Source organism: Chlorocebus sabaeus, chromosome 5 (genome assembly GCF_047675955.1).
Source record: "Chlorocebus sabaeus isolate Y175 chromosome 5, mChlSab1.0.hap1, whole genome shotgun sequence".
NCBI lineage: Eukaryota > Metazoa > Chordata > Mammalia > Primates > Cercopithecidae > Chlorocebus > Chlorocebus sabaeus.
In genome coordinates, this window is record NC_132908.1 from 86,337,708 (window position 1) to 86,350,748 (window position 13,041).

At 59.7% G+C, this 13,041-nt stretch overlaps 1 protein-coding gene across 6 annotated transcripts; it reads right to left on the reverse strand.

Moving 5' to 3' along the window:
* Positions 1-166: 166 nt before the first annotated feature.
* On the reverse strand, positions 167-13,018 carry VPS9D1 (VPS9 domain containing 1). 6 transcript variants are annotated; one of them, XM_007994435.3, is made up of 15 exons: positions 12,796-13,018; positions 11,069-11,144; positions 8,964-9,056; positions 8,695-8,857; positions 5,708-5,819; positions 5,561-5,623; positions 5,158-5,210; positions 4,993-5,080; positions 4,380-4,465; positions 3,640-4,064; positions 2,797-2,926; positions 2,280-2,488; positions 1,898-1,997; positions 1,475-1,579; positions 167-1,001 (listed from the first exon to the last, which is right to left on the reverse strand). In XM_007994435.3, exons 1-15 carry the CDS (start codon positions 12,892-12,894, stop codon positions 908-910), a joined length of 1,896 nt encoding a protein of 631 aa, XP_007992626.1. In that variant the 5' UTR covers positions 12,895-13,018; the 3' UTR covers positions 167-907. The 6 variants fall into 6 exon arrangements, with proteins under 6 accessions (XP_007992626.1, XP_037864033.1, XP_037864034.1 ...); XM_038008105.2 differs by having other exon boundaries at positions 2,797-2,968; XM_038008106.2 differs by lacking the exon at positions 12,796-13,018 and adding an exon at positions 11,372-12,296 and having other exon boundaries at positions 2,797-2,968.
* Between the last annotated feature and the right edge of the window lie 23 nt (positions 13,019-13,041).

Below are 13,041 nucleotides of genomic sequence, written 5' to 3' on the forward strand. Positions count from 1 at the left end.
CAGAGGGTCTTGGAGGCTGACAGATGCTCAAGAGGTGGGGCCAGGCTTGGTTTGGGGCTGGGCTGTGGCTCCTTCCCCCACATCCTCAGCGGCCTCTGCCGTGGGCAGCAGGGGTGGTTGTGCTGCCTGGCCAGTGGGGTGGGGATTCAGGGAGCCACACGGCAAAGCACAGCAGTGACCTCTTTATTTCAGGCTGGGTGGGGGCAGCATGTGACAGTTAAGAGGGCTGACCCTTGGGCTGCACGGACCTGGAGAAGATGCCCAGGGTCCCGGAATGTTCACGGCCCACAGCCAAGGTGAGCAAGGGGCAGGGAATGTCCTGGGCTCAGAGCCCTGGACCCCGCAGGGATGTCCCTGCCCATCAGCAAACAGCACAGCCTCCCACCAGGTGCACCCCAGGCACCAGCCGGCCCTTGTTCCTGATCCAGACAAGAAACTAGTTCATGGGGCTACAACTCCCCTTCTAGGGGTCAGAAACTGGACTACCGTCTCCACCGCTGGCTGGCTCAGGGACCCCTCGTCCCTGACGCTCCCCAGGAGCTGCCCCAGTGAGGTGCTGAGCAAACCCAGCCAGATGCTCATCGCTGAGCCCGCACCCACCGGAGCCCGCAGCTTCCCTTTTCAGGGCCTCTCTGAGGCCTGCACAGGTGAGCAGGGCCTGGTTCCTCCTGGAGCTGATTCAGCCCCATTCTGTTGGGGCAGAGGTGCCAACCCCAAGCTCCAGGGTTAGATGAGGTGGGGAAGGGGCAAGAGCTGGAGAGTACACCACAGTGGACAAGCCCCCGCTGTGTGCAGAGCAGCGTGAGGCTCCAGGATGGTCCTCAGTAGATCCCGTGGCTCTAGGTGCAGAAGAGATGGCCCTGGGAGGTGAGGCCGGGCCCTGCGGGGGCCCTGGGGTCTGGCTCTACTACTTGGCCAGGCCTCCCTGGGGCAGCAGCTCCACATAGCTCAGGGCACTCTGCAGTGATGTCAGACAGTAGCCCTCCTCTCCGATTAGGTACCTGCACGGATGGCAGGGGCAGCCGGTGTCATCTGGAGGAACAGAGGGACACCCCCGGCCCTCCAGAAGGCAGTGTCTGCCCTCCCAGTTCAGGACCTGGGTGCTGAGGGTGCGCAGGTGGGGCTGTCAGGGCGGCTGGGCTAGAGGGGTCCTTTCCCAGCCACTCTGTGCTTGTCCTTGGACGGCAGAGCCAGGGATGCCCCCAAATCCCCTGACCGTCCCCTCCCCAGGCAGATGTTGCTTGGGGCAGCCCCCAGCTGCTGCTGTTGGGGAGAGGCTGAGCTAAGCAAAGGCACGGGACATGTGGCAGCAGGTACTCTGCACAGGTAGACCCACAGGGGCTATCCAAAGGCGTGACTGCGACGGAGCCACATGCTGCCCTCCCAGATGCCACTGACAACCACCGTTTAGGTTGAGGGATGAGGTCCCTGCTCTTCCCACAGAGACCCCCGCCCTGCCCCCGCCGGGCTCTACCCCTCGTGGATGAACTCCTCCAGGGCCGCGCACTCTGACACCAGCTGAGGGAGGCCGCTCCTTAGCACCACGAAGGACAGGATGGGCAGCAGGTCGTCGGCACCACTGTGGGGAGGGCACAGTGGCCGTGGGTTGGGGCCAGGGGCCTCTCACTCCACAAACCCAGCAGCTCTGGAGCCATCCTGGCCGTGCTGGCCGCAATCTCTGTGCCCTCCTGTCCCGAGGCACAGGAAGCCCCCTGGGTGTGGTGAGACTGTCCCTAAACTGCACTGCGGAGCCAGGGCTGGGCCCACACGGCCCCTCCTGTTTGTGCAGTGCAGCCGGCGGGCACGAGGCTAAGGGGCAGGAAGACAGTCCCTCCCATGACCATTGCCTTTCTATGGCCCTTCCTCCCTGGCCACACCTCACCCTCCTGGGACTCACATGGCAGCTGCAGCGATGGGCTGGGGCCCGGCCTGGGGTGTGGCCTCCGGCGTGGGGCAGTAGTCTTCCGCACAGACACAGATGACCCGCAGGGTCCGCACTGCGCCACAGGCAGGGTTTCAGGGGCAGCCTGAGCCACCCCTTATACCCCGCCCACCCACCCGCCCACATCCTGGTGTGCAGGGCTGGGAAGAGCTGCGGTGACCCTGGGGACACTGCTGAGACTGGGAAGAGCTGCGGTGACCCTGGGGACACTGCTCAGACTCCACTTTTGTCCTGGTCTCCCCCCTCCCCACCGGCACGTGACAAGAGAAGCTCAGTGGTGAAGACACAGGCTCCAGGTCACCTACTAGGATGGGAGCCTGCCCCTCCCCCTGCTGACCTATGCACTCCAGCTTCTTCTGGGGGCAGCTCTCCAGGACCAGCAGTCCAAGCTCCTGGGCCGCGGCGCAGTAGGGGTAGCCAGTGGCCCCCTTGGCCTCAGGGTTCTGGGGGAGGAGCTTGGTGGAGATGCCAATGGCGGTGGGGGGTGCATTCCTGTAGAGTTCCATGCTCCTGCTCAGGGCAGCCTCCCGGGCTCGGTGCACACTCCTGGGGCAGAGAGAGACCAGGCTAAGCTGCCCCAGGGACCTTGCCCCGGGGACAGAAGCAGGGCTGTGGCTGGACCTCAGTCCTGGACAAAACTGGCTATGTATCCCAGCAAAAAGCCCCAGTGTTCGCAAGACTCCAGGCACGGGAGGGTGCCCAGAGTCCTACCTGCAAACTGGAAGCGCCTGAGGATGGCCTGAGGGAAAACCACAGGCTAGGGGGCATTGAGGGGAGCAGACAGTGCCAGGGAGCAGGGCAGGCCTCCTGGGAGACACCAAGCCACACGAGTGGTTGTACGGCTGGGTCCATACCTGTACAGGGCCAGCAGCAGAGGCCACAGCGGGGAGAAAAAGGGCTCCTCAATGCATGCCAGGCAGCGGTCCTTGGAGGCAGCTGTGTTTAGGCCTTCAAAGGCCAGAAGGGTCAGCGAGAGCAGCCTGTCTGCTGGGAACAGAGCCGGGGACGTCCACATAGGTTCCTCCCCTGCTGGGTCAAGTGGCTCTAAGCCATGGGGCCTTCTTCCGCCCAAGCAGGCTCTCTGAGAGGCAGACCAATTGGCAGCCTCCAGGAGCAGTGGGGAGAGGGCCCGGTCTGGTCCTCTTTCCACCGCCTTCAAGCCTCCTGGCCCAGGGCAGGGAGTCTGGGACCAGAAACTGTCACCTACAGCTGCTGCCCTGTTGGGCCAGCAGCCTGAGAAAACACCGGAGAATGATCCCTTTCTCAAAAGGGCCTTTACCCAAAACCACAAGAACCAGGGGAGACTTCAGAATCAACCCCTGTGGGTGGGGACCTTCGCAAAGTTCCTCAGTGTGGGCAGCACAGCGAGAACGCCGTGGGGCTGCTGGGCCGCCCTCACTGGTTCTTAGAAAACTCTAGGCCGGGCGCGGTGGCTCACCCCTGTAATCCCAGCACTTTGGGAGGCCGAGGTGGGCAGATCACCTGAGGTCAGGAGTTGAGAACAGCTTGACCAACATGGTGAAACCGTCTCTACCAGTCTATTTCCAAAACCAGAGGGGCTGAGGCATGGGCTGCGTGGACATGAGTCTGATCAGAGGCTCTGATCGACAGACCCTTCCCCAAACAGAAGCTTGAAAAGGACCAGCAAGCAGGGGTGAAGAGCTGCGGCCGCGCTCCCAGTGAGGGCCTGGCCTCACCGATGGCATTATGGATCTCCTCCACCGCGCTCTTCAGCTGCTGCAGCTGGGGCTCCGGCTGCACCCCACAGCCCTGGCCCTGCCGCTCAGACGTCCCCAGGAACTGCTCCAGGTCCTCGAATGAGCTGTCCTTGTCCGGCAATCCAGATGCAGTGTCCCCCAGGGGCGAGGGAGGCCCCACGGGGCCGGACTGGAGTGGGGGCGTGGGGGGGCAGTCCTGGGGCCGCGGGGTCGCGCTGGGCTCGGGCGGGGACAGCATGCAGTGGAGGCTCTGCGAGGGCCGCAGCCGTCGGCTTCCGGGGTTGGGGGTCGGGGGACAGCAGCCCGGGGCTGGCGCGGCTGCTCTGCTCACGGCGGGGTACAGGGCGCTGTACACGGCGCACTGCAGCCGCCTCAGGAGCTGCGCGATCGGGTGGTCGGGGAGGCTGCGGGAGAGGAGGGCGTGAGAACGCGGCCAGCCCCGGCCTCCCCGTGGCATCCACAGGCGCTGCGCTACGCCCGGTTTCAGATAAGTGACTCGCGTTACCTCCTGAGTGAATGTTGGAAAGTCTGCCCCCCGCCCTCGCTGGGGAGGTTAGAGAAGCCGAGGAAACGCCCTCAGCGCAAAGGGAGCTGCGGTGTCCACGTGGCCAGGGCACAGGGTCCCTGGGTCAGTCCAGCCCCTCTCCGGCACCTGGCACCAGGGAGAGGCGCCCAAGGCCGGTGCGCAGGGGCTCTGCGGGGCCTGAAGGCCCAGCTACCTGAGCAGGTGTGAGACCAGGCTGGTCACGAGTGACAGGTCCCCCGGGCTCCTCTTGAGCTTGACCTTCCAGTGCTTCGGCCAGTCCTATGGGACAAGTGGCCTTGAAGGAAAGCACGGTGGGTCGGCCACGACCGGACGCACGTCTCACCTCCCACCAGTGCCGACCCCTAGAGACTGTGGGAGCCCGTCCTGGGTGCAGGAAACCCAGCGCCAGCAGGCCCCGCGACCCGCTCCTCCCCGCCCCCACCCACACCTGAGGGAGACGTTAGGTGAACCTGGCCCTGCTCGCTTGCTGGGACCCTCCCTCCTCGCTGGGACCCTCCTACGCGACCCCCAGTCTCGCCCTCTCGCTAAGCCCCGCCCCACGCAGCCCTGCCCCCGCCCCCTCGCTGGGCCCTCCCACTCTGCTCTGGCCCCGCTCCCTCACTGCCCCACACGGCCTCTGGCCCCGCCCCCTCACTGGACCCTCCCACGCGACCCCTGGTCCCGCCCCCTCACTGGGCCTCTCACGCGACTCTGGCCCCGCCCCCTCACTGGGCCCTCCCACTCGGCTCTGGCCCCGCCCCCTCGCCGGGATCCTCCTACAAAGCCTGGGCCCGAGGGGGACGCACGTGGTCCTGCTCGTACTCCAGGATGGCGGCGTAAAGGGCCCGCTGCTCCCGTTCCTCCGGGGTCAAGGCGACCTGGCTGCAAAACCTCCTGGGGAGAAAGGCACGTGGTGGGTCCCCGGGCCAGGCCCTCCCCGCAGCCGCCCCTGGGGCGGGCAGGAATCCCACCTGTTGGCGGCCTCCTGGAGCCGCAGCCGGCGCTCCTCCATCTTTCTCTGGAGCTGGGTGCAGAGTCAAGGGGCCGAGCGTCGGATCTGAGCGCGCCCTCGGTTCCCAACCCCGTCCCACACCCCGAGAGGCCGAGACGTCACAGGGACCCCCACTTAATGAGGGGCTGTCCCCAGGTGAGGCTTCTGGGGCAGAAGGCAGCCTGCGCTCAAGCCAGGAGGGCCGAGCCAGAGAGCCTGGGGGATGGGGGTGAGGACCTTCCCCTGAGGCCATGCCTCTGCAAAGCGGGAAGCCCCTCAGCCCTGTACCCCGACCCTGGAACCTCCGCTCCCCTCGCTGTCCCCTTCTCTGTCCTTGGCTCAAAGCCACACCGAGTTTCCCCTCGGGTGGTCAGAAAGGGTGCTGTCTCCTCCCGGGCTTTGGCGATCACTAGGTTCTCCATCATCTGCCGCTGTAGAGAGAGGGTCTGGGCGGGGAAGGAGGGAGTAAGACCGACTCCCCCCACACCCCGCGCCCACACACCCCCAGGCCTTCTGTAGCCCCCACTCACCAGGGATGTCTTCTGCATGGCCTGGCTGGGGTCTAGCCGGGCCATTCGGGCCTCATACGCAGCTTTCAGCTTCTGATTCTGCAGGGAGGCCTCCTCCAGTGGCGTCAGCTCTCTGGAAATGTGACAGAGCTGCTGTCCAGACCTCTAGACCCCAGGAAGCCCAGTGGTGTCTGGCCACCAGAGGAGCCTCTCTCATCCTCCCAGATTGCTCTGAGGCCAGGAGGTGAGGAGGAAGAGGAGGGGAGCTATCTGGCCTGGGCTGCAACATCTGCCCCCTCTTGCTTCCTCTTCCAAAACCCAGATTTTGGCCAGGTGCAGTGGCTCCTGCCTGTAATCCCAGCACTTTAGGAGGCTGAGGCCAGATGGATCACCTGAGGTCAGGAGTTCGAGACCAGCCTGGCCAACATGGTGAAAGCCCATCTCCACTAAAAATACAAAAATTAGCTGGGCTTGGTGGTGTGCACTTGTAATCCCATCTACTCGGGAGGCTGAGGCAGAACTGCTTGATCCCGGGAGGCGAGGTTGCAGTGAACCAAAATCTGGCCGCTGCACTTGAGCCGGGGTGATAGAGCGAGATTCTGTCTCAAAAAACCAAAACAAAAACAAAAAACGTTAAAAACAACAACAACAACAAACAAACTGGTTTTGGTATTGCCAGGACTTTTGGCTTTTCAAGAGAAGCTGGACCACTGGACTTCTATGGAGATCAGTTATAGGTGTTTGCAACAGCATGAATCTTGTTAAAGCAAGCTTGTGCAACAACCAGAGGGCTGGATGACTTTGAATGTGGCCCAACACAAATTCCTAAACTTCCTTAAAACATCACTGGGGGCTGGGCACAGTGGCTCACACCTGTAATCCCAGCACTTTGGGAGGACAAGGCGGGCAGATCACGAGGTCAGGAGATTGAGACCATCCTGGCTAACATGGTGAAACCCAGTCTCTATTAAAAATACCAAAAATTGGCCGGGTGTGGTAGCACGTGCCTGCATGCCAGCCTGGATGACAGAGACTGTGTCTCAAAAACAAAAAAAAAACCAAAAAAAACCTGTTTTTTTGCAATTTTTTTTTTTGAGACAGAGTCTCATTCTGTTGCTCAGGTTGGAGGGCAGTGGCACAATCTCGGCTCACTGAAACCTCTGCCTTCTGGGTTCAAGTGATTCTCCTGCCTCAGCTTCCCAAGTAGCTGGGATTACAGGCGTGTGCCACCATGCCCGGCTAATTTTTATAGTTTTTAGTAAAGATGGGGGTTTCATCGTGTTGGCCAGGCTGATCTCAAACTCCTGACCTCAGGTAATCCGCCTGCCTTGGCTTTCCAAAGTGCTGGGATTACAGGCATGAGCCACTGAGCCCGGCCTTCCAATTTTTTTTTTAAGCTCATCGGCTGTCGTTAGTGTTAATGTATTTTATGTGTGGCCTAAGACAGTTCTTCCAGTGCGGCCCAGGGAAGGTAACAGATTGGACACCCCTGCTTTAGAGGCACTATGTGGGTCAAACAGCTGGAACAGTCTGTGACCCGTGAAAGAAGCAGCGTTCTGCCTCCTTCAGACAGTTCCTAACAGCCACTCCACCTTGAAAGCTTCGGTCCCTCTTACTTCCTACTGTCAGGGATGGTAGAGGGTGGTGATGGGGACGAGGAGGAAAGACAGAGCCTGACTCCTGGCCACCCTGCCCTGAAGCCACACTTGCAGAAACGAGGTGACTGGGAAGCCAGGCGCCGCCACAGCAGGGACAGAGTGGGCCCTTCTTGTCTCTCCCACTGGGGATTCATTGGGCTTTTTGCATTTGTGTCTGTATTTTTCATCATGATGTTCTAGACAACTGTCTGCCATTCTAACGTCTAATAATGCCTCTCTCCCGTTTTCTTTCTGGAACTCCAGTGAACACGTTAGGCTTTCCATCTCTTTTTTCTGTGTGTGTGTGTGACGTAGTCTCACTGTCGCCCAGGCTGGAGTGCACTGGCATGATCTCGATTCACAGCAACCTCCACCTCCTGGCTTCAAGCGATTCTCCTGCCTCAGCCTCCCTAGTAGCTGGGACTACAGGTGCCCGCCACCACGCCCGGCTAATTTTTGTATTTTTAGTAGAGACGGAGTTTCACCATATTGGCCAGGCTGGTCTCGAACACCTAATCTCGTGATCCGCCCGCCTTGGCCTCCCAAAGTGCTAGGATTACAGGCGTGAGCCACCGCGCCCAGCTCCATCTCGTTTTCTGTTTTTAATTTTTGTTTCTGTGATTCATTCTGGGTATCTTCTGACCTTTTTTCCAATACATGAATTTGCTCTTCAGCTACGTCTGCTGTGCTATTATAAACTTGTCTGCTCACTTCTGTATGTATGCATGTACTTAGACATATATATGTAATTTATTCTTGTTCCCAGCTATTTTTTTTTTTTTATTAGAGTCTCGTTTTGTTGCCCAGGCTGGAGTGCACTGGCACCATTACGGCTGCACCCTCAACCTGTCAGGCTCAAGTGAACCTCCCACCCTCCCACCTCAGCCTCCCTAGTAGCTGGGACTACAGGGGCACACCACTATGCCTATTTTTTTTTTTTTTTTTTTTTTGAGATGGCGTTTTGCTCTTGTTGCCGAGGCTGGAATGCAATGGCATGATCTCGGCTCACTGCAACCTCCATCTTCCAGACTCAAGTGATTCCCCTGACTCAGTCTCCCAAGTAGCTGGGATTACAGGTGCACGCCACCACAGCCAGCTAATTTTTGTATTTTTAGTAAAGACAGGGTTTCCCCATGTTGGCCAAGCTGGTCAGGAACTCCTGACCTCGGGTGATCTGCTCGCCTTGGCCTCCCGCAGTGCTGGGATTACAGGCATGAGCCACTGTGCCCAGCCTGCATTTGGCTGTATCAGGCAAGAGGATATTCCCATTCTGGGACCCATTTTTTAAAAATTCACTGTGATCACCTCATCTTTCTCAGCCTCAAAAACCCAATCCCAGGCTCAGCCCAACTCCCGTCTTGCCCATCTTACTTCTTAGAGCTTTGTGACTCTGCCCCCTGAAGCTTCTGGAAGATCTCGGGTGGCAGAAAAGGAGAGAGCTTCCCTCCCTCGTCGGAGTAGACACGGCGGTGTCTGCCGGCAGGCTGGGGGCTGGGAGCAGCTGCAGGCATGGTCGGCTTCAGGCGTGATTTCCCTGCAAGCCATTGGCAGCCAGAGGTCAAGCGGTGGGCCCACATCCCACAGAGGAGATGCAGGCTTGGGGGATGCCCCAGGAGAGCCGCCTACTGCAGAAGACCCACCAAGCTTGGTGGCCGTTGACTGGGCCCTCTCCAGACACTGCTGTGCTAGCTTCAGCATCTTGGAGGTGTCCGGGGGCACAGTCTCCCTAGCTTCTGGAGGAGGGACAAGAAGGCTGGTCACAGTTGGCTCTATCACCGTTACCTATTGCTGAGATAAAATGAGGCAATGGAAAAGCCAGGCAAGCCCACTGCCCCCCATGGACCCTGGGCAAGCCCACGGCCCCTTCCACTCCCCACTGACCCCGCGCAAGCCGACTATCCCTCATGGACTCCAGGCAAGCCCCCTGCCCCACCGTGGACCCTGGGCAAGCCCCCCCACCCACTGATCTCTAATCATCTGCCCTGGTTTTGCCTCCTGAGCCTGCTAAGTCTGTGTGTCCCTCATCAAGGCCTGTCAGAGCCTAGACCCTAAATGGGAAGTGGCTGTTTTACAGAGACAAGGATGTGCTGAGGGGAACTGCCTCACCCATCTCCCACTGGCTATGTCCCCAAAGTCCTGCCTTCCTGTAGGCTTGGCATGGAGCACCTCTGCATGTGACCACGGGCCTGCTCACATAGCTCTTCTGCATACCATGGGAGCTACCTCTGTGACTCACCCCTGGACCCACTGCCCCAGCGCCTGACCCACCTCCCTGCTGCCTTTCACAGAAAACTTCTCACAGACTCCCATTTGCTTATCTGGCCCCGATTTCGGAAACTGCCCTTACCCATCCCCACCTTGCCAGATATGGTGGGCCACAGGCGTTCCTCTGTCTTCTGGGACTTTGCTCTCCCCAGGGGATCCTCTGCCACTCCTCCACCCAACTCCTCAATCTTGGAGCGCCAGAGCTCAGCTGAGCTCACTGGCTCCCTAGGGAGCTGGGGCAACTGTTAACTCCCCCGACCTCTGTGCTCCTATGTCCGGTGGCTGCTGGCCCCCTCAAACTTAATGTGTTCATCATGGAACTTTCTGTTCCTCCCCTTGCCAGTCTGCTCCTGTCACCATGTGCCTCCTGCAAGTCTGTTGTTCCACCTTCAGGACACACCTCCAGACCGTTTACTACTCCCATCCTGGGTGGTCCGGCCACTGCCATCCTCAGTCCTCACCTGAGGCTCCGCTTCCAGGCTGCTCTCTCCCTCAAAGCCTCTTCAAGTTTCCCTTCACACCAGAACAGCCCCAGTTCCACCCAAGGCATGCACACAGCCCCGCCCCACCCACTCCTATTTCAGGGCCTTTGCACACCCTACTGTTGGAATGCTGCCCCACCTCTGTGCCACTCACTGGACCCAATGTCTTACCACACCCCAATCTCCATCCTCTTACCCACAACACTGGTCCCTTCCTGCCACTATATCACACTGAATGTGGGCTGGTCTACCTGCTACAAATGGTCAGGCTGGAAGGATACAGGACACCCCCCTGAAGCCTGGCACTCATCAATGGCTAGGCTGCCCACAATTTTTTTTTTTTTCTTTTTTTTTGAGATGGAGTTTGGCTCCGTCGCCCAGGCTGGAGTGCAGTGGTGTGATCTTGGCTCACTGCAAGCTCTGCCTCCCAGGTTCATGCCATTCTCCTGCCTCAGCCTCCCAAGTAGCTGGGACAACAGGCGCCCGCCACCTTGCCCGGCTTTTTTGTATTTTTATAGAGACAGGGTTTGACCGTGTTAGCCAGGATGGTCTCGATCTCTTGACCTTGTGATCCGCCTGCCTTGGCCTCCCAAAGTAGTAGGATTACAGGCGTGAGCCACTGCACCCAGCCTAGGCTGCCCACAATTTGTCCAGCATGGAGGGAGCAGCAGGCCTTAGCCATGACTTTTTTTTTTTTTTTTTGAGAAGGAGTTTCGCTCTTGTTGCCCAGGCTGGAGTACAATGGGGTGCTCTCGGCTCACTGCAGCCTACGCCTCCTGGGTTCAAGTGATTCTTCTGCGTCAGGCTCCCGAGTAGCTGTGATTCCAGGCGCCCACCACCACGGCCAGCTACTTTTTGTATTTTTAGTAGAGACGGGGCTTCGCCATGTTGGCCAGGCTGGTCTCGAACTCCTGACCTCAGGTGATCCGCCCGCCTCTGCTTCCCACAGTGGTGGGATTACAGGCATGAGCCACCGCGCCCGGCCGGCTGAGCCGTACCTTTAGTGGTTTCCACTTCTTCCAGTAACACCTGGGAGATATAGTGGATGGTCCTCAGGTATTCTGTGTATGCCTCCTGTGTCCAGGAAAGAGAACAGTGGGGTCAGGCCTGTGGAGGGAAGTGACTCCATCATTCCTTCCGGGTCCCCTTGTGGGATAAGCAAGGAACACCCACCACCTGCTTATCTCTGAGATACACCAGAGACGTTGAGCCTGCAGTGGTTGGCTGCAGCCAGAACACGGTTTTCTGCCTGGGACACAGGCAGCATCACTGCTCTGCAGACTTGGAAAACACATCAGAACCTGAGAGAGCGAGCCAGGGACGAGCTGGACCTCACTTTCTCCTCTCACTGCCTTTCTCTCCAGCACAGGAACTGATGTTCTCATTCAGTGGGCCTGGGGAAGTGACCTCAGCAGTTTGCTGTCATTTTTCACTCTATGCGGCGTTTCCTTCTTGTGCAACTCAAGGGTGATTCACTCAGTGGCTTAAAAAAATACTTCCTGAGAGGATAAAGGGAGTGATACTGGAAGTTTTCAAATCACTTCCTGGCTTAAGTTCTGAGAAATCCCTTTCCCAGAACCCCTGAGTTACGTATTCCCAGTGCACACAGGAGCCTAGAACATGTGACTGTTACCTTTCAAGGCCGTGTGACCCCTGTGACAAGGTGCAGGTCATTGGAACCACAGGATGGTGGTTTGTTTTGTTGAGACAGAGTCTCACTCTGTCGCCCAGATTGGAGGACAGTGGCAGGATCTCGAGTCACTGCAACCTCCGCCTCCTGGATTCAAGTGATTCTCCTACCTCAGTGTCCTAAGTAGCTAAGATTACAGGTGTGCACTGCCACGCCTGGCTAATTTTTGTATTTTTAGTAGAGACAGGGTTTCACTGCGTTGGCCAGGCTGGTCTCGAACGCCTGACCTCAGGTGATCCGCCGCCTAAGCCTCCTAAAGTGTTAGGATTACAGGTGTGAGCCACCGCGCCCAGCAATATGGTGTGTTTGTTTTGTTTTATCCCCAGCTGTTAATTTACCTATCTTTAAGTCTACGCCTCAGACAAAAAGACAAAGTACAATCCAGGCAGGATTTCTGACTTGTGGGGGCACCTGCTGCCCTAAAAACCAACTTGGGGAAAGCGGCAGATTCAGGAACGAGGCCTCTCCTAGGCACAGGCAGGCTCCTTCCCTCCGTGGGCAGCCGGGCGTGGCTGAGCCGGCTTCTCTACCTGGTCACCAACCTTAGATTCGGCCCCATCTCAGAAACGGGCCACACCCCTCCGGCCTGCTTTTCCTTCCTAAGGCGACTACAAAGTCTCACAAACGAGCGGGCATGTGGCCTTCTCTGGATTCCGTCCCCCGTGGCAACCGGATTAAATCTACCATCTCTCCCCAGAAAAGTGCACGAACGCATGGACCTGCTCGTCACACGGGTTTTGCAAGGTGGCGTGGGGACTCTCCCGCTGCATCTCCTCAACAGCTGGAGCCCAGGCTCTCATGCGCCGGCTCAGCGAGCGGGCTGGAAAGCCGAGGCCGGCAGGATCTGAGCTGTCCAAGGTCACTGCACGCCCGGCTGCGCCCCGCCCCCGTCCTCGCCCGGGAACCGCGGGGGGTCCCCGTTGGCGCCTGCCCCCGCGTCCCCAGCCCGAGCCGGCCCAGTCCTCGCCCTCCCGGGGCGGGGGTCCCTCCAGGGGCCACCCTCGGCGGCCAAGCCCCGCCCCCGCCCCGCCTCACCCGGGGCCGGTTGCCGGTGTCCAGCTCGATGGCCCCGTTGGCCAACTTCATGGCGCTCTGCAGCGGCTTCACCGTGCCGTCCCCGGCCGCAGCGGCCATGGCGCCGGGCGGGGGAGGCGGCGGCGGCAGCCGAGGGGCGGGACTGGCGGCCGGGAGCCTGGAACGCAGCCGGCGCGGGTGCGGGAGCCGCCCGAGCAGCGGACCGCCGGAAGGGACGCGGCCGCACTTCCGGCGACGGGCCCCCTC

Bases quoted from the DNA above. Each gene is read 5' to 3' on its own strand.
- VPS9D1 (XM_038008105.2), bottom strand. From the start codon at position 12,894: ATGGCCGCTGCGGCCGGGGACGGCACGGTGAAGCCGCTGCAGAGCGCC. The intron at 5,624-5,707 runs GTGAGTGGGGGC...TTCCCCGCCCAG, and splicing joins CCATGCAGAAGACATCCCTG to ACCCTCTCTCTACAGCGGCA. The intron at 2,489-2,796 runs GTATGGACCCAG...TCTCTGCCCCAG, and splicing joins CTGCTGCTGGCCCTGTACAG to GAGTGTGCACCGAGCCCGGG.